At 36.6% G+C, this 26,474-nt stretch overlaps 1 protein-coding gene across 1 annotated transcript in view; it reads left to right on the top strand.

Annotated features, from left to right (window-relative positions):
- SH3GL2 (SH3 domain containing GRB2 like 2, endophilin A1) overlaps positions 1-26,474 on the top strand; it is a 214,630-nt gene that overhangs the window by 140,808 nt on the left and 47,348 nt on the right. The window contains exon 2 of the mRNA XM_004600170.2: positions 18,184-18,252. Coding sequence (XP_004600227.2) covers positions 18,184-18,252 — 69 coding nt within the window. The remainder of the gene's footprint in view (positions 1-18,183; positions 18,253-26,474) is intronic.

Below are 26,474 nucleotides of genomic sequence, written 5' to 3'. Positions count from 1 at the left end.
AGTATGATATAAATGATATGTAAGCGAACAAAAAGACTAATGTTGTTTATGGATGCTGTAACAGTACACATGTTTTTCTTTTTTGTTGTTGTTTTTGTTTGGGGGGGGCATACCTAATGGTGCTTAGGGCTTACTCCTGGCTCTGTGCTCAGGATCTCTCTTAACAAGGTGCAGGGGACCATAAGTGGTGCCGAGGATTGAGCCTGTGTCAGTCATGTATAAGGCAAGCACCCTACCTATTAGACTCTCTTAACGGTCCTTATGTTCCTTATAATACATGCATAGGAAAACTGCAGCCTCAGGTTAGTCTGACTGTAACTTGAATTTGAACAACAAGCATGGTAAAAATTTAGCATTTTTATTAATTCATATAACAACAAAAGGATGATCTAACAAAGAACGTATTTGATTTTTGAAAATATTTAGTCAGAGGTGGTATTTAGTTGGTCACATATGTCAGCAACATCTTAATTTCTGGTGAGTCTATATTTAACTAGTAGAGGAGAAGATTTACCACAGTCATTAAATTGAAATTAAAATTTCCATTTTTGGTACTTTTTTGTACAATTTTATTTTCTAGTATTACTATGCTATGGTATCTAAATCATTCTACAATACTAAAGATACTCTCTTGAGCTTTAGGTGACAGACTGATGTCTATTCTTAAATTAAAAAGTAATGTAAGCATGGGTGGGAATTCATACATCGACACAGTTTTTAAGAAACTATAAAATAACTCATTGAAAAATTTTTTCTTGCATGCCACAAAATTAAAATCTTTCATTACTTTTCATACTCTTTAGGTAGAAGCAAAATTAAAAAAAAAGATGAAGGGACAGCAATTTAAAAAATGTGTTATTTAAGCCTACTTAGAGAGCAGGATGTTTTCATTAGTAAATTTGGGATTTGCTGGATGCAGAACTTCTTCCAGAGAGAAGCCATATGTTCTCCTATGTATGCCAGACTTTTGGTAATCACGATTTTGTGGTCCTGCAAATGAAAGCAAAATGTTGTGTAGCTCTTACAGCAGGATGAAGCATTTTCCTAGAGTAGCATCCTTTTTTGATGCCAAGTCTCATTTAACTGTGATGTTTTACTGTAAGTATATCTATGGCATTACTTTAAAATAATAAATCCTCTTATATTTCACCCTTTTTACTTTTAGGATAATCTTTACTTTTAGGATAAGGTTTTTGTTTAGTCCCAAAGTGAGCTGCAGAATCTGATTCCTACTGACTACTCCAGTTTCATATTTGGTGCTTTCTACCTTCTTTTCTACTCTTTCTTCATGCTGGTCTCTTGAAGGAGGTTTGCTTACCAACATCCCATAGGTCCTTTGCACAGTGCCCTTGCTATATCTCCAATGCCTAATCCATAAAAGACAGGTCACGAATATTTAGTAAATCAGTGACTGATGAATTAGAAGGTAGCCAACATTGTGGTGGTGATGGAAATGGAAACAATCATGTATTTAAAAAAATTTATCACTTTTGACTACTATGTATTATCAATGTTCTTGATAAGTGGATATTAATTGACCAAACAGTGCTTTTGCTGTACTTGGTTTTAGTTCTTGGGCAACCAGCTATCAGTTCAGTGTGAGGGTGGAGGGTGCAGTGTTGCTTAGGTTTTGCAATGCCAGGAATTACCTGGACTATCCTGAAGGTTCATGGAGGCCTCCAGTGCTGCACTTTGGTAATGCCTGAGAGACCACATGATGCCATGGGTGAAAGCCCAGTTCCCATATTCTCTCTCTGGTCTCACTTTTAACCCTGCTTTTCTAACTTCATTTAATCATATTCTTACCATATTTGCCAGCATATCAACAATAAAGAAATATCTTTAAGATAATACTGTTAAACAGTGCATCTAGTTAACTGAGCACTTGCTAACTACTCTGTTTTTTATATCTTCTTTGGCCTTCAAGTTTTATCACTGACATAGCGGTTATTTTGTGAAGAAGAAAAAGCAAATATACTGATTGGTTAGGGACATAATATAAAATATAATTTAAAGCTAGAGAAAAAATATGTAGACCTAGATGTTGGGGTATCTTTTTTCTACTCACAATTACATGCCATTGGAAACTGGGAAGTAGAAATTAATAGGATCAAAATCACTAACTTCAGGAACTCTTGCCCTTTGGAAAAGCATTAAAAGAACAAGTATAACTTGAAGAGAGTTATACTCAATAGCTTTGTATCACAGAAGAGTTGTCCAAGGTTACAACTTAGAAAATAGTGCAAAATACCCTCCAACTTATAAATGGATGTAAAAAAAAGTTATAACTATACAATTAATCTGTCCATCTCAAGAAAGAATAAAATACTAATATATGCTGCAAGTTTTACGTTGAAACCTTAATATGTGTTGAAAGCTTTAAACTAAGTGAAAGCCAGAAACAAAGACCACATAATTTCATTATTCAGTTTATATGAAATGTGAAAATTAAGTGAAGTCATAGAGACAGAAAGTAGATTAAAGCTTTCAGGTCATAGGGTACTAAATAGAGCTGGGAAGGGTAGTCTGGGGGTGGGAGGCACTGCTCATGGTACAAGTTCTATTTTTGGTATGATAAAACTCTTCATTTCATTATGAGGTAATAAACCCACAAAAATAATTGTATTATATACTTTAGTGGTCTCTGAGGAATACATATACATTAATGAAGCAAACATTTTAATTTCATTTTTCTTTTCTGTATATTCTAGAACTTAAAAATAAGTTTGTGTCTAGAGAGATAGTACAGTGGGTCAGGCACTTGTTTGTGTGCACCCAACACAAGTTCAATTCCTGCCACTCTATTAGGTACCCTGCCAGCAGTTATCCCTGAGCACAGAGCCAGGAGTAAGCCCTGAACACTGCAGGATGTTGGATTCCAGCAGTCCGATAAAAGTACAAGTTGTGTCAAAACAGCTACCCTCCTTCTTGATACATATCTGATTTCCCTTTGTGCTTTCATAGTAATATGTACTCAATTTCTTTTAAAGATCTGTCTCTTCTAGGGCTGGAGACATAGTGCAAGATTTAAGATGCTTGCTTAGCATTCAGCCAACCTCAATTCTATACCAGGCACTGAACATTCCCCTGAGCACTGCTAGCAGAGATCCTAAGCACAGAACTGAGAGTAGCTGCTACGCGCTGCCAGGTGTGTTCCCAAAGCCCTGCCCAATATTCCTGTTCTAATTATTTTCAGTACTTTTTTTTCTCTCATGTGTAGTGAACCAATGGGCCTTCTTCTCAGAATTTCTATATTCCACTTTCTGTTGTTCACTAAAAAATGCTAACATTAACACATTAAAAGAATATTTTGCTATCATCTTATCCAGAACAGAATTAAGACTTATTCCCATGTCCTTTCTATAGTTTAATTTTTGGCATATTATAGTGAGCTTTCAAGCAGCATTTCATTCATAAGCAAGTCTCTCATAGGCTTAAAAGAGTGCTGAACAGAAACTTGAAGGGAAGGTAAGCCGTTAGTGTGTGTTCAGAATACTGGAATAGTACTTAGTACTCTTTCTCTATTAAATGTACATCTTTGAGAACTCTCAGATTATATAAAAGTCAAAATATTCCATTAACCGGTTGCTATATGTATTTGATTTAGAGTTTGAAATATACCTACTGGTACATTGATTGATTATGTGGGAAATGTAGAGAGTCAGTAGGTTCTCTTTATATTTTAAAAGCATACTGGGAATATAGTGGGAATATAGAAATCAAGTTTACTCTTTGATGATAGGGATGCAGTGACATTTCTCTAAATATATGGTGTTGAAGCCACCTTTCCTGGTATATGTAAGCTGCAGATGCAAAGGACACTTAACATTCTAATACTAGAAATCCAGCTGGGGAAAAAAATGGTATTTGTATGATGGAAGTACTACCTCTACTGTGGCCACAGCAGGAGCCCAAAGTGTGTGTATCTCAGTAGTCAGGCAGCGGGCCTTGCAGTTAGGTTAAAGCAGAGTGGTACATCTCTCAGGGCATAGCCTTCTCAGGCACTGATGGGCTGGTTAACTCAGGACATTCTACTGCCCAGGATGATAAATAAAATATATAAATAAAATATATAACTTTCTTGTCACTAAGGAGTGTTTAAAAGTTTTGATTCGGATAAAGGAATTTATGTAGATAGGAGTAAACTAATTGGAATCTTAAGGATCTCTCTTTCTGAGCTATGTGTGGTTATTCTTTGTCACTAACTTAATTTATTTATGAGCAAATCAATAATTTTGTGCTCAACATTGTGGGTCTGAGTCTGTACATTGCATGGGCAGCTGATTGTTCATCCACATACATAATTCTCTCTGAAGTCTGTTCATAGTCCTTCCTTATTATTATTATTTTTTTCTTCAAAAGTTTTTACCCTTTATTATTTTTTTAATTTTTATTAGAGAATCATTGTGATTTACAGTTACAAACTTATGAACTTTTGTGTTTACATTTTACTCATACAGTGATTGTTTACCCATCCCTCCACCAGTGCCCATTTTATTATCACCGCTATAAGCATTCCTTTGGCTCTGGAATGGTAATTTTCCTCAGGGTAGACCTTGACTGCCACATTCATTGCTGCAAAATGCAGTTGTAGAGCTGAATATTTTATTTTTTTTTTTTTATTTTTTATTTTTTTTTGCTTTTTGGGTCACACCTGGCAATGCACAGGGGTTACTCCTGGCTCTGCACTCAGGAATTACCCCTGGCCTTGCTCAGGGGACCATATGGGATGCTGGGATTTGAACCCGGGTCGGCCGCGTGCAGGGCAAATGCCCTACCCGCTGTGCTATCTCTCCAGCCCCAGAGCTGAATATTTTAATATATAAGTTACTCAAATATCTTCAAATGATTGTTGACTTTCTTTTGTCTCTGATGTTTCAGCAATGCGGGTACTATGCTTTTTACCATTTGTTTGTTTTTCTCTCTTTGGGTGGCTCATAGTTGTTGTTGATGCTCAAGACCCTTCCTTGACCCATACTGCTTTCTGAGTAGTGTTCCTGAGCAGCAGCATGTTATCCCTGTTTCACAAATCAAGTATATTGTTTTGACTCCATATGTTTATTTCTTGCCCTGTTTCTCCCAAGAGGTATACAGTCCATATTCAGTTGCCTGCTGGACATATGTACTTGCACTTTAAACCCACTTGATCTGTAGCTAAATTCTATTTATGTGTACCTATCTGTCAATTTTCTAAAGCCTGAAACCTAGGAAGCATCTTAGAATTCTTTGCTTCATTCCTATTTCAAACCAGTCACAGTATCTTGTTTATTTGATGCCTTAAATATTTACTGAGCACAGGTCCAGGGAGATGACTCAATGTTGAATTCTACTGTCAATACAGCAGGTCCCTAAGCACTATGCAGGGAATAGCCCTCCCTTGTACATTAGCTCAAATGACATCACTGGGCAAGGCCCCCAAACAAACAAATTCCTTGGATATATTCTTTCATTCATATTGTTCAAGCATTTAACTTCTACCTGAATTGTTACCATAGCACTCTAAAGTACACTTTTCTCCATTTCTTAAACTTTATTTTTGCTTGTTTTGAAGCACACCTGGTAGTGCTCAGGGCTTTTTCCTGGATTTTACCACAGGGATCACTTCTGGGGAGGCTTGGGGAAACATATGGGATGCTGGGATCAAACCTGGATCAGCCACATGCAAAGCAAACATCTGCTGTACTATCTCTCTCTAGTCCCTCATCATTTCTTTGATTAGTTTTTACTTTTATAATCAGATTATTTAAAACTTATTTTCAGGGTTGGTAAGGTAGCAAAGGATGCATGTTTTATACATTCAGGAATAGGTTTGATCCTGTAACTATGATATGTTTAGCCCTAGAAAACCCCATGGATCAGAAGGATTTCTATAGTGGTCTCTGGCACCTCCATCCATACCTGAATAGCACTGCATGCTTGGACTGTAGTATCAAACCAAATGACCCCTTCATTGGGGTGTCTTTGGGCCCCCTGTGCACTTCTTGAGAGTCCCTGAAATAAGTTTATGTATGTAATTTTCTACTTTAAAACTAATGGTCCAATCAGCATTAAAATCTAAAACATAGTGTATACTACTTTTAAAAATATGTTGACAATTTCTTTAAGTGAAACATAGCACAAGATCCAGCATCTCCACCCTCATGTTTGTTCTCATAAGAAATGAAAACATTTTTGTTCAGACCACTCTGCCTGATATCATCACACCAGCTTAGTATTTCATAAAAAAACCGTGTTCTGTACTCTAGTCAAATTGGCATCCACTTAACCATTACCAAAATTGTAAAAAAAATTAATTATAAGGGATCTTAGAACTTTTCTGGTTATCTATTATGGCCCTATACCTGATCTACTTTTTGAATAAGGAAACAGAGGCCCAGGTTTTTTTTTTTTTTTGACTAAGGAAATAGATGCCCAGGGTTCACAACAGAAAAGGACTGCCTAGTAATGTTTGTTAAGTAATAAAGGAATAGGGCCTCCTCCCTCTTGCCTTATCTGAGTCATTCATTAGACATTAGGTTTGAGGTTATTTATTAACAAGAATTAAAACCTCAAAGAATCACTGATAACTTTTTGCTTTGCTTTTTCTCAAGAAAATTTATAGCTGTCTTTGAAATCACTACATGACCTAATTCTAAACCTATACTTTTAGCATTTCAGAAAATAATATCCTTCTGTTTTTCTCCTTCAGTTTCAAGTAGCTATTGCAGTAGCCTGTGAAAATGTATGGCATTTTTCTTATTTCCTGGGATGGGAAATTTTATTGAAACTGCTATCCTTCTGTTGTATTCCTATACTCTCAGAGGAGGAAAATGATTATTTTATGGAGTTAAAAAATAGACAAGAGTAGTTTTGTTTTTATTTTTTTATATTATGTACTTAAATTTTCTTTCTAGATGACAAAACAAGGTCATTTAAAGAAAGAAACTGTACATCCCTATTTCTCAAAGTGGGAGATACTGCTCCCTGAGAAATGTAGGATAGCTAGCAGTGTGGAGTAGCTTTATATGCAACTGTGAATTGCTTCCTGTTTGTTCAATTAAAGAAAATAATTTTGGGGGGCAATGTTGAGTGAATTGTTTTTCGTCAAAAGGGGGCACTATACCATGTAAGTTTTAGAAGCTCTGCTATAGATGAGATTGCATGACAGTAAAAACTGTCTTTCTAGGTAGGAGTTGAAACCGCTTGGCTTTATTTATCCACTCCATTTCGATATGTATGCATGTAAGTATTCAGCCACATGGTACATGGAAAACTTTCAGGTTGGGCAGACAATGTTAAAAGGTAAAACTTTTGTATAATCTTTTTATTTTATTTTATTATTTTATTTTTATCGAATCATCATGAGATACAGTTACAAGCTTTCATGTTTGAGTTATAATCATACAGTGATCAAACACCCATCTCTCCACCATTGCACATTCTCCCATCACCAGTCTCCCCAGTACACCCCCTTTCCTACCCTCTCCCTGCCTCTGTGGCAATTTCCCCCATACTCTCTACTTTTGCACATTATGGTTTGAAATACAGATACTGAGAGGTTATCATGTTTGGTCCTTTATCTACTTTCAGCACACATCTCCCATCCCAATCGATCCCTCCAACCATCATTTTCTTAGTGATCCCTTCTCTATTCCAGCTGCCTTCTCCCCCAGCTAACGAGGCAGGCTTCCAATTATGGAGCTATCTTCCTGGCCCTTGTATCTACTGTCCTTGGGTGTCAGTCTCATTTTATGTTATTTTATATTCCACAAATGAGTGCAGTCAAAAGGTGTAACTTTTAACCTCAGTGAACCATTCTGGAAATAACTAGAACATTATGCCAGCTTAAAATTCATTTTAATTTCCAGATAGTCCAAGAAAATAAGTCTTCATCCTTCTGGATTCTTGGGGTAGAATAGAATACTGGTTTTTATGTAAGAAAACCTTTCCATTTTTCTTCATTATACAAATTCCACTGGGGATAGAAAGAAGTAGAATTTCCTCAATTTGTATAAACAAAAATAATTGACTCATTTTTTAAAAATCTGAAGGTTTGAGATGAAAAATAAATTTTTAAATTTAAAATTCATTTTTAAGACATTGTGACATTTAAGCATTCCAACTTAATGACAGCTGAAGAAAAAAATAGTGTGAAACTTATATCCCATAAAATGAATCCACCCTGATTTTCATACATGGGAATGCCACCATCTGGAAAAACATCTACTTGTAGTGTTTAACCAAATACCAAGAAAATGCTGCTATAACTTGGAAGATTCTATTTTTTTTAACATTTTTATGTTACAAAATATCATAGTTTATTATTTTTATTTTTATATTTTCTTGGTAAATTATGATTAAGTAACTCATGAAATGTGAGAGTATGGGCTTCATTTATGTTTTAACATTAGATGATATCTTCAATAAATACTGGGACAGTAAAACAGTGTCCCACAGAGCATAGTTATAATACTTTTATTCTAAAGAGATTTTATGGTATTAATGTTGTTATTTAAAATTAAGTTAGAGTTTTACCAAATGTTTTTAGTCAACTTAAAATTGTATCTTTCAATAAAAAAATTAAGCTGAAATTTCTTATTTTAGTAATTATTTTTGATGTTTTGTAAACTGTTCTTAGATATATGTTTTAATTGTAAAGTTGATGTTAGATGATTTTTATATCGTTGATGATAAGGCATTAAGAAGTTATGCATTTTTATTCCATAAAACTATCTGGAGTGGTAATCCATTTTTCCTTACTCAGTCCATTAAAAAAATCACATTAAGTGGGTCTTGTCGACTTGACTGTCACCAAGACTTCATTGTATGTATACATAATTTTTTGGATTGTTCCATGGTGTATATGGGCAGGAGAATGTATGAGTTTTACTTTCTATTCTTTGTAAACTGGCTATCTCTAAATAAGGAGATATTAACTAAAGTAGTTCTATTTTAATGTAAGTAAGCAAATAGTACAATAATGATATATTTGATAATTTTTTATAAAACATTTTGGGGCCAGAGAGATAGTACAGAATTAAGGCACTTAACTTGCATGCAACCAATTTAGGTTCAATTCCTGGCATCAGGAATAATTCCGGAGAACTGATGCATGTGACCAAACCAAACAAAACAAAATCAAAAGCACTTTGGAAAGGTATTTTTACTATAATCTATGTGGAAACAAACACATGTTTATGCATATTCATGTTTAAATATGCACATATTAAATATAGACATAATATAGACTAAACTGCATATATAGAAAGGGGGTTAATAGGAAGAATGTACATTTTTACCCATTATTACCACTAATTGTAAATACACTAGAACAAATATGGTGGATGAATACAAGATGGTTAAAATGAAAAACTTTTTAAAATTTGCTATAGTAAAACATATACATCACTGGTCACTGTATTTTCTACATTTTTACTGTTGGTAACAAAGAAAAACAACTTTACAATGGAGATTAAACTCAGAAAATACAGGACCAGTACTAATTCATAATTAAGGGTCTTTCTAATTATTTTTGATGTACAGTTTTTGCTCTTAATATAATTTTAAGCCAAATTATTTTTCAATATTTCAGTGGATAGTTGCTCTGCAAGCACTATATTAGGTACTACAGTCTCTATGTTTACTAACTGTGAGGTATGTACATGCAACATGCCTCCCTCCTTTACTATCTTACCACTCAGATGATCAAAGATCCTCTGTGGTTTTTAGTTTTCAGAATACTGATTCTTGATCCTAGAGTCTTAGAGGACATGTTTTATTAGGACTATAAATGGAATCTAATAACTTTCAGGGAGGGTTAAGAGAAAAGATGAATCTGAGTAAGCATCTTAGATTCATGACAAGATTTACAAAATAGAAAAAAGGAAATAAGGCAGCTACAAGGCAGAGAGAATTATACCTTGTGTATGGTTAAAAAAAAGAGGGGTTTTAGATTATATATAATAAGTGATAACAAAAAGCAGTGAAGTAAGGTAGTAAATAACTGCAGCTGTGTGAGATAATAAATGCACTGTTTGGTCTTAAGTTTATTGAATTGCACTTTGATATGATATTCAAAAAGACATTCATAAAAGACAGTTGGAAATAAGAGAGTTGGATATTCAGAGTTGAGTAAATGAAATATGATGCATGGTAAAAGCAGAGCTGCAACTAGAGGATGGCATCACTTCACTTCACTTGTATCACTTGTCGTCCCGTTGATCTTCGATTTGCTTGAGCGGGCGCCAGTAACATCCCCATTTGTACCTGTCACGAGCCAGTGTAGCCAATGATACCTGCTAGCTCCAGGAACAGAAAGAGCCTCAAATCGTTCACTGAGAGATTTGACAAAGAAATCTGACCATCTAGTTGGTGGGCGGCCACGAGGTCTTCTGACGTCCCATGGAATCCAGTCTGTGACAGCTCTAGTCCAACAGTCATCTTTGAATCGCATTACATGACTGGCCCATCTGATTTTTGATGCCTTGGCAAAAGAGATAGCATCCCTGATATTTGACTGTCGATGGAGGTCAAAACTATGGATTCCAGAGGATGGCATATCTTTTTTTTTTTAGTGGTGACAGCTTATTTGACAGAGGATGAGTCAATACTGCAAAGCAGTGCAGCATCCTTTGGAATGGGAACAGTGGCCATTCATTTAAACTATCTTTTGCTGTGGTTCTGTATATTTTACTTTATTTGGTATGAGGGAAAATAGCATAGGACAAGATTTCTACACATTTAGATGCAAGACATGTTATAAACATGAGTTTATTCAATTGAGTTGACGGTGAGTGGGGTGGTTCTGGTCTTTGGAGAAGGAAAACAGATAAACTGGTGTTGGGTGTGGTGCTAGAATTATGTCCATGAGAAACTATTATTAAGGGTATGGTCACTGTCACTGTCATCCTGTTGCTCATCGATTTGTTTGAGCGGGCACCAGTAACATCTCTCATTGTGAGACTTGTTGTTACTGATCTTGGCATATCCAATACGCCATGGGTTGCTTGCCAGGCTCTACCATGAGGGTGTGATACTCTTGGTAGCTTGCTGGGCTCTCTGAGAGGGGCGGAGTAATCGAACACAGGTTGGCCGCATGAAAGGCATGAAAGGTGAACGCCCTACTGCTGTGCTATCGCTCCAGCCAAGGGTATGGTAAACTAAATAATAATGATAAGTTGATTATATTTCTTTTATTTTTTTAAGATAAATGATTTTTACATCTTTAACCAGATGACTGGTTAAAAAAACGTTGGTACATCTACACAATGGAATACTATGCAGCTGTTAGAAAGGATGAAGTCATGAAATTTTCATATAAGTGGATCAACATGGAAAGTATCATGTTAAGTGAAATGAGTCAGAAAGAAAGAGACAGACATAGAAAGATCGCATTCATCTGTGGAATATAAAATAAGAGAATGGGAGACTAATACCCAAGAGTAGTAATGATAAGGACCAGGAGTTCTGCTCCACAGCTTGGAAACTGGCCTCACATGCTGGGGGAAAAGGCAGCTCAGATAGAGAAGGGAACACCAATTAGAGGATGTTGGGAGGACCTATTTAGGTTGAAAACTGCGTACCGAAAGTAGACTATAGACCGAACACAATGGCCACTCAATATCTCTATTGCGAACGACAACACCCCAAAGGAGAGAGAACAAAAGGGAATGCCCAGCTGCAGAAGTGGGGTGGGGAGGTGGGGGATAGGGTCTGAGTGGTGAGAGGGATATTGGGAACATTGGTGGAGGAGAATGGGCACTCATGGAGGGATGGGTAAACGATCATTATATGACTGAAATGCAGACACTAAAGTTCATAAGTTTGTAACTGTACCCCATGGTGATTCACTAGTAAAAAAATTTGTTAATTTTTTTTAATTATCATTCCTATGATTGGCTTGCAAGTGATCACCATTCATGTAATCAGTCTTTGCTTCATTTTTGACTTAGTATTGCCTCCAAAATATTAATGTTGTTGATATGAATATTACTATTTAATAGCAGTGCATTGTAGCTCACTTCCAAAACTCTACTGAATGCCAGAGAGATAATACAGCGAGTAAGGTGCTTGCCTTACACGTGGCTGACCTGGGTTTGATCCATGGTACCCCATATGTTCTCTGTACCCTGCCAGGAGGAAACCCTTAGAACCATCTGGTGTGACCCCAAAACAAAATGAATTTTTAAATATGATTAGTTTTAAATATGATTTATACCCTCAGAACCTTTAGAACCACCTGGTGAGACCCCAAAACAAAATGAATTTTAAATATGATTAGTTTTAAATATGATTAGTTTTAAATACGATTAGTTAAGACTATGAAAAACTTGAGATTTGACTGTGATACAAAGACTATAGAGAATGTAATAGGTAAAAATAGATACATATGTTTTTCAAAGTTAACTAAGAGAGTTTGGTTGTGCGGTATTAATAGAGGGCCTATTTTTATGTGGTACATGGAGAATCACTGTCACTGTAGCACTGTCATCCCATTGTTGATCGATTTGCTCAAGTGGGCACCAGTAACGTCTCCATTCATCCAAGCCCTGAGATTTTAGCAGCATGGAGAATACCAGCATTTTCACTATTTTATTCAAATAAGTTTTGCTGATGTTTATTTAAATAAATGATAAGTTTCACAACTAGCAGTCAAATTAATCGCAGCGGGTAGGGCATTCGCCTTACACTCAGCCAACGTAGGTTCGATTCCTCCACCCTCTTGGAGAGCCCGGCAAGCTACCAAGAGTATATCGCCCGCATGGCAGAGCCTGACAAGCTACTTGTGGTGTATTTGCTATGCCAAAAACAGTTAACAAGTCTCAAAATGGAGACATTACTGGTGCCTGCTCGAACAAATTGATGAGCAACGGAATGACAGTGATACAGGGACAGTGATATTAAACTATATAAAGATTATACCATAAGAATAATTTTTAGACATCACCTTATGTAAAATAACAGAGTACACTATTTTCAAACAAATTTTATTCTATAAAGGAAATAAAAATTAATATCAGACAGATGGACTCAGGAACTCTGTATTTCTTGTTTGAACTCTTACACATAAAATGGTAGATGTTTCAATAATGTTATTTTAAGTAGAGGTATGAGAAAACATGTACAACACTTCTAAGAAATGAATCAATACTTATGTCTCCTCTGTTTAATTTTCTAATTTAATGTCTTGATATATTTAGATCCTCTGAAGCTTAAAACACCAAGAGCAGTGTTCTTATTAATATTCCCTTTTCTCTAAGACTCTAATTAGAATGAACATTTTCCTATTTGCCAACAAACCAGGCCAGTATCCATATTTAACTATCCTTGGTTAGTGTGTTTAGTGAACTGTTTCACCAAACAGTTCTCAAATTGGTAAGATAAAGATACTTATTCACTCTTTCTCTTCCTTTTTCTCATTTCTCTTTCTCTCTCTCCCCCACCACTCTCAGATAAATAAAGAGGAAGTATTTTAAACCAAATATTTAAAGCCAGCAAAAAGATGAATTGGATCCTTTTTGAGTTATCAATATTATTTCTAATTCATTAATGGTCAGACTATCCCATTTTATACAGCAATCCAGCTATCGTAGTGATAACCTTAAAGTTGATGGATACAAAAGTTATGGTAAAAGAAAGAATGTTAAAATCTCTTTCAGCTTAGAAATACAGGATAGAAAATGTTACATTGACCATTTGGTTTTTTATGAAGTGATGAGGGCAATGTTTGCTCTAAAGGGATAGTCAAAATATAAAGTAATCCCCCAATCAACAAGATTTTCTAATGATAAATAGTACAAACTTTATTTATATGATTTTATTGTGAATATTAAAAATAAATATCATTTATAAAGTATATGATATACAGACATACATAATAGTATTTTCATTTATCAGATTGGTACTTTGTAATATAGTGAGTTCACTGATCATGGAAAAAGGCAGAACTGATGTTTGATGTTGTGTAGTATGCATTTATTTTTGAAGTTCAACTAAACTTGTTTTCCAGCCCAAAGTTAACTCAAAACCACATACTTTAGGAATATGTGATATGTGTAATTAAAAAACTTTAATCACTGCAGAAAAATGACTGAGAGAAAAATAGTTTAAGATTAATGGTAAAATTTCTTTGGTCATAGAGAGAATTTGTTATCAAAATTTTTAAAGCTTCTTCTGTTCCTTGTTTTACCAGACTTAATACAACTTCAAATGTAAAGTCACTGACACAAATCCTGTGGAGAGATTCTAAACTGAATTCTAGGTCCTCTCTCCCTCCATTTCTGGCTTAGTAAAAATATTTGTAAAAGCAGACAAAGCTGATTGATTGCTAGGTCAGCTTTCAGTTGATGCAAACATTTTAGTTACGATGGTAGTTATGTGAGACAAAGCCTGATATTTGAAGTTGCTCAGTGGTTTATAATTAGCACCATCTAGGATCCTGGATAAGTAAGCAGGTAAATGATAACAAGGATTAAAGCAAGAATCTGCTTATCACCATATGAAACTAGTGGAACTTTAGGGAGGAAAGGGTAGCACCACGGACAGCTCTTCAACCCAAAGTGGAAAAGTCTGAAAATTGTGTTAAGATTGTGGTTCTACCCAGTGGCTTCTTGCAGAAATGCGTCTAGACTGTGAACTAAGCTACAGCCCCGTGCCACCCCGGGAGGGGAAAGGTTTTTCTCTCTTGGCCTTTCCTTTTGGCGGTGGCAGTAGTGGCGGTGTGGCGACCGCCATATTTTAGAGCCCAGTAAATAGAGGTACAAGCTTGCTGTGTCGTGACTTCAGGCAGAAATTTCTCTGGACTTAATTACTAAAATACCAGAAATCCAAAACTACGCGGCCACAACAGTGGCCTCATATGCTCTTCATTGTCAGCAATGGAAAACAAATTATCAAATGATGCCTTTCTGGCAGGTCTGGTTGTTGGGGGGAAATTCCAAATAATAATAGTGAGTTTCCTGTTGAAATATTGAATGTAATCAAAGTAAAGAGAGAGTAAAGTGAAAATCATCAGCCACACAAGCTGGGGCCGGGGGTGTGATGGGAGGTATACTGGGGTTCTTGGTGGTGGAACATGTGCACTGGTGAAGGGATGGGTGTTTGATCATTTTATGACTGATACTTAAACTTAAAGCTTTGTAAATTTTCTCATGGTGATTCAATTTTAAAAAAAAGATTGTGGTTCTATCTTTTCCTTGGAAAAGACTCTACTACTGGCAGGATAATTGCTTTATGCAGTAGTTAGATTTCACATCTGCAGCATGAGCATAATACTTACTTTATAGAATTCTTGTGTTATACATATTATGTGAAGCAGTACAAGTGAAAATGTGTATCATTTACATAAATTAAAGATGTTACTATCATTTTTATTAAGTTTTAATCATTGATCTTTAAGATTTAATTAGGTCAAAAATAGCTGTAATTTTTTCAGAGTTTTTCATAAAGAGGAATGAAATAAAGTGATGGCAGAAATCAAGATGCCAAAAGCATAGGATGGAGAAGGGGCACTGAGATAATGGTAAATGAAGTGAAAATTCTTTTAGAAGATGTAGTGTTGGAACTTTTTATACATAAAACCCTGTCAGGAACAGTATTGTAAATAAAAATTATTCAAATAAAAATCTAAAATTAATAGATATATAATCACTAGATATAGTTAATTGATTTGAAAAGAAAATGAGTATTTACTGAATATCTCATTGACTCCAAAACATGTTCTTGTGTTAATTATGCCCCTTAGTTTTTATAATAACTTTATGCCTCACAGACAGTAGAGAAGTCAGTTCATGTCACACCTTTCTTCCCTGTTATTTTGCTTAAATATGAATGGCATTTAGTGTATAGAGAGCTAGAATTGTGCTAAAATTCATATTCTTGGAACTTTCAGGGATTATCTCTTCTATAAGTAGTCCTTATGACTGAAATAATGCACTTCTATAAGAGGATAAGGATAAATATAAGCTACCCCAAAATGGGATTGTTACCTCTTTTGTGACTTAAAAGACAAAACCATGTAGCAGGGGCACTTTTGGAAGGAGATGAACTAAGCTGACTGCACTGACATAGGTTATTATTGAAATTGCTACAAGAGGAAGACTGCTGTTAAGATTGTGAAGTCAATGGCTATTAAAGGAAGTAAAAACTCATAATTCAACATCTGCCTGCTATAGGTTTCATTTTTTGGTCATTCTTCAGTTTCCTAAGCTATGCAATGAAGCTATGTATGTGGCCCCTTCCTTCTTGCCTGGTTATAAAATTTCTTTTAATGCCTCTTCTGCAGTGTCCTACAACTTCTGGTAGGTCATGTCCTCATTCTTGTTTGTAGGTCATGTCCTCATTCTTGTTTGTTTCCAGGAATTTTGATTCCTCTATGATTATCTCTCTAATCCACTGGTTTTTAGTGGTCAACTGTTTAATTTCCAGGTGTTTAATTTAATTCTCTATCTCTCTTTGTGATTGACTTCTATTTACAGTGTGTCATGGTCTGAAAAGAAACCCTATGCAATTTGTATAGTTTTTTTTTTTTTGAGGAATGCTTTGTGGCTCAGCATGTGGTCTGTCTTGGAGAATGCCCTACATGCACTGGAGAGGAATGTGAAATCGACTTTTGGGGGATGAAAAGCCCTATATATATCTACTAACCCTGTATCTTCCATTTATTCCTTTAAAACCAGCATTTCCTTTTTTCACATTTTTTGAGCTTTAGTCTGGTTTATCTATTATAAGGTGACTGAGCATTGTTGAAGTCTCCAACAATTATTGTGTAGATATAAATGTCCTCCTTGAAATCTGTTAGCAGGTGTTTCAAGTATTTTGTTGTTCCCTCATTAGGTGAATAAATGTTTAGAAGTGTGGATTCTTTCTCATGTATATATACCTTGATTAATAAGAATTGACCCTTTCTGTGTCTTATATTTTTAAGCCTGAATTTGATGTCACCTGATATTAATATGGCCACCTCAGCCTTTTTTTGAGTAAATTGTTTGCTTGAAGGATTGTCTTCCTACCTTTGACTTTCCTACCTTTGACTTTGAGTCATATTTTGCTTTATTAAAATGTGTTTCTTGTATGCAATAGAACATAGCATTCAATTTTTTAATCCATTTTCCACTCTGTGTCTCTTTATTGTTGCATTTAGGCCACTGACATTGAAAGAGATTATAGTCATGTGGTTTTATGCCATCTTTCTGTATAAGTTTGGTGTGTTTGTGGGGTTTATCTTGCCTTAAAGTATCCCCATCAGTTCTTCTTTTGAAGTTGTTTTTGAGTCCTTGAAGTTCCTGAATTGTTCATCTTTGAAATTGTGTATTATTTCTTCAGATTTGAATGGAAGTCTGGATGGGTCGAATATTCTTGTAGAGGAGTTCATTTAATTGAGAATTTTTAAATTTTGTTTTAAACTGTATGCCACCATTTTCTTTGGGCCTGGATGGCTTTGTTTGATTGGTCTGCTTTAAATCTTTGGGATTCTCTTTTGTAAATAATTTAATTCTTTGATCTTGTGAATTTTTATATTATATCTCTATGGTTTTTTTATTATGGTTAGGATATATTTGGCTCTGTTTTAGCTGGGACCTTTTGGGCTTCCTGGATCTGAGTACATGAGCTCTTAAGCTCTGGGAACTTTTTATAGAGTACTATTTTATATAAGGATGTAAACAACTAGAGAAAGCTTTGTAGGAGAATATAATTTAAGTTCTCTTACCTTAAACTAAGCTTGAGTGATTTTTTTTTCTTACCAGTTTGATAGATGAATATTATTATCTGTTCAACAGTCCATTAAGGAACAGGTTGAAGAAATAGCCATTTCTACCAAGGCAACATTTAGAAATCTGTGATCAAAAGTGAATAATTATTGTTCCATTAACCCTCAGAACTTTCAAGAGGAAAATTTGGGTTATTCAGTAGTTGCATAATGATTTATAAACCAGAAAGAACACTGAGGTTGAAACCATAAAATTAGTTTGAATTCTTGCTTTATTACTTACCAGATGTGTGGCTTTTGGCAAGTGATGCCTGGCTTTTGGCAAGTTGTTTAAACTTTGAGTCAGTTTCCTCCTGAAAAATACAATGAAGCTGCCCAACCTATGTCAGGGAATTGCCATGAGATTTTGTTATTCATGAATATCCTTCAAACTTATAATACATTTTTGAAATAAAACTTACTTATAGTAATTCTCCTTATTGAATTTTTTTCTACAGAAAGTGAGTGAGAAGGTTGGAGGAGCTGAAGGAACCAAACTAGACGATGACTTCAAGGAGATGGAAAGGGTAAGCTGTCACCATTCAGCCTTCCCCCTGTTATCAGATTGTCCGGAATATTTTTTGGGGGGGTCACACCCAGCGATGCCCAGGGGTTACTCCTGGCTTTTGCACTCAGGAATTATTCCTGGCAGTGCTTGGGGGACCATATGGGATGCCGGGGATCGAACCCGGGTCGGCCGCGTGCAAGGCAAATGCCCTACCCGCTGTGCTATCGCTCCGGCCCCTGTCCGGAATATTAAGAGAAGGAAGAAAAGGGGCCCTACTTTACACTGGTTGCAGAGAATTTTTTTGGTAATCTTTTGTTGTTGTTGAGATACAGAGTCATAAAGTTGTTTATGATCGAGTGTCAGTCAGACAATGATCTAACCCCCATCTCTTCACAAGTGTACATATCCCACCACCAATGGCCCCAGGTTCCCTTTTGCCCCTGCTCACAGTTTTGTTAATCTTAAAAGTATTCTCCTTAAATTGTGTATATAAAATAAACAAAAAATTATCTGTATTCCTTTTACTATCTCAACAACACAGCCTCAAAGAAAGTAAAATGTTATTAAGGGGTAAAGATGTTTGCTTTGAACTCGGCTAACCTGAGTTTGACTCTCAGTATCCCAAATAATCCTACGAGTCTCACCAGGAGTACTTCCTGAAATCTGTTAGGTATGGCTGAAAACAAAACAAAACTCAGTATGCACTTTTCTTAATGTTTTTTATTCAATCATTTAATCATTTTATGATCCCTTATCCAAATAGGGATATTATGGAGCTAGGACTGGAGCAACAGCACAGTGGGTAGGGCACTTTCCTTGCACATGGCCAACCCGGGTTCAGTTCCTCCATACCTCTCAGAGAGCCAGGTAAGCTACTGAGAGTATCTCGCCCGCACGGCAGAGTCTGGCAAGCTCCCCGTGGTGTATTCGACATGCCAAAAACAGTAACAAGTATCACAATGGAGACGTTACTGGTGCCCACTTGAGCAAATTGATGAACAATGGGATGACAGTGCAGTGCTACAGCGTGTCCATAGAGTAAGGCGAGGTGGGGGCAAAGGAAGGTGAGGAATGCCTTCCCAAATGTTCCTGGGAGAGTTTGCATCACTGTCTGGTGTTAGAATGTCCTCAAACAAAACTGTGCCAGCCAGTGGTGGCAGCCAGAACTTATGGTGATACCATGGTTGTGCAGCCTGAGCAACCTTTACTCATATTCCACTCCCACAACTTACTACACAAGTTAGTTAATTGTACCTGGGTCTTTAATATCTAACCCTAGTAAAATGACATTGCTAAACTTACTTGAGCTTATCATGTACTTAAAAATATAACTCTTAATTAATTATTTGTGAAACATTAGATTATTAACAAGTGAGAATGGGGTTAGAGAAATAGTACAGTGTAGGCCACTTGACTTGCATGTGTCTCCACCTGGGTTTGATGTCTGACAGCCCATATGGTCCCCTGGGCATCACCAGGAGTAATTTCTGAGTGCAGAAGCAGGAATAACTCCTGAACATCACTCGGTGTGGCCCAAAAACAAAATAGCAACAACAACAACACACCTAGGATCCCCCAAAAAAGTGGGGGTGGAAAGAGTAAAAACATACTATCCTTCATTTTTCTAATGATGATTGCTACTTTGTGGTTTTTTTTTCATCGAGACTCTTCACAGCAAGTGGTATTTAGGCTTAAGGTAAAGATTGTGTATTGTGTTGTATGAAGAATTTTAGTGGTCTGGAAATAGAAAGCATTACAGAAGCAGAGAGGATGGCACAAGTCTATGAAACCTAGAAACTACATTTGGCCAACGGAGGCCTTTATTTTACTTAAGATGTGGAAGATCAAAGGTTTGCAGAGCCTAGTATATTTATGGGAAAAGAAACAGCAAATAAAAAAAAGGATAGGCCCCATTTGATTTCCTGTGCTTGAATATATAAGTTGACAAAAGAAAGGAGTCTTGGGGGCCAGAGAGATACTAGCTTATCTAAGCATGCAACTGATCTGGGCTTCAAACTCCAAAACTTCCCCATATGGTTTCCTGTGCCTGATCAGGAGTGATCCTTGAGTGCCAGAAGAAAGAGCAAGCCCTGAGCACAGCCAATTGTAGTTAAGAAAAGGGGGATAGTCAGGAGGGAAAGACAGAGGAGGACTTATGAAATGAGACTGTGTTGTTTAGTCACCTGGTTTTTCCGAGTTAAGTTCTTAAGATTAAACTGACTGATAGGATAGGTGTCAACTAGAGAAGAGTTTTAATGTGAGTGTTGGGTCTAAACCAGATGTCTGGGAAGTCACTCTCTTACACATTATGTCTGGTAGCCACTTGCTCCGCTGGACTCAAGTTTGCATTGTTCTCTATTTATCATCTCTTGACAGTTTTAATCACTGTCAGATTTTCAAGCAAAGCTGGTAAACATTGCTGTTCTTAGTTCTTGAAATAGTATTATATCCTTCCTCATCTACAGCATCCGAGTTTTTGTATTCTCATATATCTGGCCCCAAATAACGTGACTTTGACTTATCAAACCCTATAATATTGGAACTAATCAACCCTCATTAGGAACAGTCTATGATTCTGTTCATTTGCCTATAAATGTATTTTCCTCTACCTCTCTTTCTCCCAGTCTATTCCTGGGAAGAACTTAGATTAATATCACATGGAGAGTGTCATCCAGTTAATGATGGATTAGTCAGGGTTTTAGAAACCTAGAACTGAGGAAGAATAATTTAAACCCAGCTTCCAGTCTCTGCCAGAGCTAAAGGTACTAAGTTAGAGAGACAAACTGCATCAGTAGTTTTCTGTTAAGTGAAACTGAAAATAATAGGAAATTTGAAAAACATTTTTATTACCAGGCAACCAATTAAGCCTTTGAATGCAGGGCAATTGTACAAACTAATTGAAATAAAATATCTTAGAAATATTTCCTTCAGGCAAAGACTCACAGATATCCCTCTGATTCTGAAAGGTTTGTTTCTGTTTTCTAAAAAATGGTTAATTAGGCTTTTATTTCAAACTCTAGGCATTCCTATAATAAAGCTAATTTGATACTTTTATATATATTTATGTTTATGCTTTAGTAAAATGAGATTTTAGTGCAGCATAGAAATTGCTTATCTCAGTTCAGTCCACACAGATTTTGTTTTATATGTGGTTATAATCGCAAATGTTGTGTTCTCTACACATCTGAAATTATATTTATGGTATAGATCTCCAAATGTATGGTATATATTTTCCTTTATTGGGAAAGCAATGATTTACAATTAGCATGTCTCCTTATCATGTCTACTACAAAAAATTTAGTTTAATAATCCTATGTCTGAGAGAGAAACCTGTCTACACTCAGTTTCTGGTGATGAGGCATTTGGGTTAGAGAAACCACTGTTCAACTGTGTCCTCTAAGGTGCAATTAGATAACAAAATTAAATAAACTAGAGGTTTGCTGCAAGCAACAGTACTGGGAGAGAAAAATATGTATTCCTAAAGGTGTTTCTCTAATCAGCTTACCCTGCTTTCACCCCCTGAGATTCAGCAAAATCACCATCTCTGTCTCTGGTCTCCCACATCTTCCCTGCCACAGATGATTGGGTGGGGGATCCATGGCAGTATTGGTTCTGCAGGGACCCATTTCTCTCCTCATAAGAGTCTTGCATGAAATTGTTTTCATGTTAATTTTAAATGGTGTCTGTTGCTTACAGATTTTATTAAGTACAAGCTAAATTTGTTACCATGGTACAGACATTGTGAAGTTGTTCATTGGAATGCTGCAAGTGTTTTTTTTTTCAAGAGTGAAATTGAAGGCCCTCTACTACCACCATTCTCCTTCTGTTTTTGTAGTGATACTATATTTTTAAATGTAGTTACCAGACATTACTCGACATTGAATATCCTTCATGTGCCAAGGTATTCTGCTGGGCATCAGGAATACAATAATGACTAAAGCACATTTCTGCCTTCAATAATTTGTTCCGGTTTTAATGGAGCAAATACTAACATAAGTACAAAATACAGTAGTCAGTGTTCTGGGAAGATTCCTTGAAAGATCTAATGGTGGGTGTATAGATCAGTGCTTCCCAGAGAAGAGACTGCTTGAACTAAATTCTCAGATTTTCTTTTGTCCTTCATATGTGGGAAGTGCAGAAATTCAGTCCAAAGGTCTAGTATCTCTTTCTGGAGATGAAAAGTTATGAAAAGTAACCTGGGAAGTGACTTTTGAGAAAACAGAAAGGCATTCTGATTTGGACATGTGCCTACCTATAGACCATCTTAATTCAAATGGAATTAAGTAATAATTCCAGGATTGCTACTTTAAAAAGTGGTAAACTCAGGATTTAGTAAAAACAGGATTTTGAGTTTAAAATGGGGAGAAATACCATTCTTTTTTTTTTTTTGAAGGGAAAGACTGCATTATTTGCAGAGCCCTGAGTGGAGAAAGGCCAGTTCTTTATCATAGTCTTCATTTAGGGTTGGATCGTTATAGCCCACCCCAAGTGGCAGAGCTACAATTAATGTGTAGAAACTATGGGGAGATAGGGCGAAACTCAATCTAAGAAGGGGCTTTAAGCTCTTAGACCTAGTTTTTCAAAAGAACCTTAGAAATTTCTAAATTTCTGTTGAATGTAAAAAACTAAGGCTCGCCGAGGGGCAAGTGCACTTGCGGGCTCTCTAGGCGGCTCTGTCTCACCGCCCGCGTCCGGTGCCCCAGAACCGCTGTGTGTGCTGTCAGTTGAGGGCAGGCGACAGAAGGAAGAAGGAAGAAGGCCAAACTGGTTGCTCGATCCGTTTATTTCATTCTCTCCCTCCGCTTCTCTCCCGCTCTCCTGGATCTCTCCCCGTGGATCTGCCCCATGGATCTGGCCCCCAACCCACTCTTACAGCCTAGTTAAATCTCCACAGCATGAGGGGGTTGGGGCATACACATAGGTGTGGTCCCCATCAATAGGGTAAGGTTCCTTTCCCTTAGGGGATGCTTCTCCTAGTACTTAATTCTCTTTCAGCAGGAGGATCCACCCAAGGGCGGAGTCCCATGAATGTGTTTCTCTTCTCCTCAGCCAGCAAACATATAAGAATTCATAATATTAATTATTTTGTATGGACACAATAAGAGATGTATTAAAGCTTATAGAATTGCTCTCCTGGGGCCATCTCAATCTCAGACTACAGTGCTCAGGCCAGATCAGTCTTTCCTATCCCTGGCAGAGTCCCAGTCTCATAATTACTATTGGATCATGACAGCATTTGTCTATGATCAAGCTCTTAACTTGTAGTTAAGAATTAGGCACTTTGGCCAGGCCCATCTCGATGCCAGGGTAGCACATAACTCACCGCTTGCCCTGGATCCTTCCCGTCCCACATCGGGGACCCTACTTTGGGGTGCTAGGAACTGAGGGCAACTGAGGCTTAAGTGGAGAAAGCAGATGCCCGGGAGGAATATTCGAGGCCAATTAATTCCCAAGTTATAAAAACATAATATTGTCTTCTTGTGTCTATACAAAACAGTCATAGCTTTAAAGTAAATAATTCAAAAGGCACAAGAAGAGGAGAAAGGCAATATTAACTTATATAATATAAATTCAGTATCCTAGGAAGGTCTGACCTTGCAAATTAGCAGAGTCGGATTAAGGGAAAGCCGAGGATTAACTCTTTTGGGGAAGAGAGCATGGAGAAGTGATTATAGCTAAACAAAGGGATGGGAGAGATTCGGGAACACCTTGATGGGTGTGACTGGGGTAAGCCTAAACTCTGGGTAAAACCGGGACAAGATACTTGTGGCAAGGAGGGAAAGGACAAAGTAATGTCATCCTACAGTTGAAATAGGGAATAAACCCAGAAATTTTACCTATTGTAAATTCCACCTCTAGTAAAACACCTCTAGATCATCTTCTATTTTGAGTTTTGTAGCAAGCTATTTGTTATTAATAGTGTCACTTTTTAATACTATTACTTTTCTTTGGTTTCTAGTGATCTTTTTCAACTAGGATAAAAAGGAGTAGGTTCCAGTCAGCATACCCAGGGTAATGTTGATCCTTGGGTGCACCATGGGATCAACAGCCTTAACTGTTGTGTTGGTGAATAAGACGTGGATTCCTGGACTTGCTGCTGCTGATAAGGGAGAGCCCCAAATAAGACACCTGTGGATATTATTAGTAAGGCAGAGATAGAAAAGTATTTGAAATTTCTTAGGCTCCTGTCTGAAAATGGATGTTGAATAATTCAATCCTTCCCCTATTGTTTCTCAAGCCCTCTGATGCATGGTCTTTACAAATACTATTTTTATATTATGTATAGAAGCCATATCAATTGGTGGCTTCAGGGAGCTCACTTCCCTTTTATCAAGATTTCACATTTAAAATAATAGGCTTTTTGGCTAGTCTTTTCCTTCTCCGTTTATTAAGTTCAATAAAATGATTATCAGGATAAAATCAGGAAGCAACTTTCTTGTTATTGTATTTGATAATAACTATTTTGAGGAAAGTCCTAAAAATGCAAGACACATTATTAAATTATTTATATTGACTCAAAAGTGAACTTTAATTAAATCTTATAATAAACAAAGTGTCAGCCAGAACTCTGTTTTCCAAAGTGGGTGATGTTACTTCTTGAGGGGTGTTGACATAATCCAGGGGCATGGTAGTAGCCTTCAGTATGATTGGGGAACACTCTCTGTTTGTTCCTTTAAAGAAGGTATATTTGCAGGGCTACACTGTATAATTTTCTTTGCACAATGGGGGAAATAGGCCAAATAAGTTTGGGACCTCTGAGTGAGCTGTTTTCATTATGGAAGTAGATTAGGTAACTAAGTGTTAAACTAAAAATGTCAAAACAGTTAATTTCAATGGCACAAATACCTGGGATAGTACAAAGGTACTGTTTGGTCAAATCATAGGGGATATTGGGATCTAAAAGCACTCTGCCTCTGAGAGATTAAACCCCACTCTGGGGACCAAACAGTGCTCTTATTTTGGTGCATCTAGTATCTTCTATTATCTTCTGAGACACTGACTTTTGCCATGCTAGTAGTGTCTGTTTATAGAGGCTGATATTTGGATTGTCCGCTTGAAGAGCCCATAGGAGAGAAGAGGCTCTCTCTACCCAAAAAGAGACCACATCCACAACTTTCTTGGTGACCCCCCAGAAAATCTCATTCAAGATATACAGTAGTGGTACCCAGTACCCAGCTTCTGTAAAGAAGCACAACTAGGGTGTGTATTCAGCATGATAGACATTTTCAGAAAGATGTAGGATAGAACAGTCTTTGTCAATAAAGTTTACGTACACCCTCAAGACTTGTAAAGCAAAGTCGACTTTGTAAAAACAGATGAGATGTTAAGAGTTTTCCTTGAACTGTGGTTTTACATTCTCAGCTTCTCAGCCCCATCCTGTAGAATGGTGTAAAGGGCCTTCCAATATGACTTGGCATCTCTATTCATAATGGGAGATGTCCATGTTGCCTGCATGTTCATGAGGAGCTTTGATTTCCAAGGCATATAGATTGTGATTGAGGATATTTAAGTTGGAATAGAATTGGATAAGTTTTTTAATTCATTTCTATTTTGTAAAGTTTCTGAGAAGTGATTATGTTCTGACAAAAACCAAACCAAAACAAAACAAACCAAAAAAAACCCCAACACTTCCTGTGAATCTGGAGATATCCTACAAGGATTAAGGCTCTTTGCTTTGCAAGCAGCCAACCCAGGTTCTTGCAAGGCAAGTCTTACCCTGTGTACTATATCTCCAGCCCCCTGAGTTTTGCTTCTTCAGTTTATTTCTAGGACTTATTTTTCTTATGATTTACCTGCTCTTCTGGGGTAAGCACAACTCACTTTTAAAAATCAGGATCATTACAGTATGACAGTTTAATTTAACTATGTATTATGTATGCTTCTCATAGGTTTTATTTTCTTTGATATACTCAGTAAATAGCAAATCTAACCAAAAACTCTGAAAATCTGCATTGGTCTTTGAAACTTCAATCACGTAAAGCAAAATTTTAGCACTCTGTGGGCCATGAATCCTCTATCCAGGCTCCCATGAACTAGGTAGGCCTTTCAGCTTTCTCGTTTTAGTGATGGATGACACTCATTGTTTCTGTAAATTGACATCTTACAGAGACTTGGAGACTTTTCAGATGATGCCCCTCCATGGTCTAGGAAGTATCAATAGTGTACTTGAAGTTTGAATCTCTATATGTGTATTTTTATGGAATTTTCTCCAGGTCAGGTCAATAGCAAACTGTTTTTAGA

The sequence above is a fragment of the Sorex araneus genome, chromosome 1 (genome assembly GCF_027595985.1).
Source record: "Sorex araneus isolate mSorAra2 chromosome 1, mSorAra2.pri, whole genome shotgun sequence".
NCBI lineage: Eukaryota > Metazoa > Chordata > Mammalia > Eulipotyphla > Soricidae > Sorex > Sorex araneus.
This window is presented reverse-complemented; position numbering and strand designations above follow the sequence as displayed.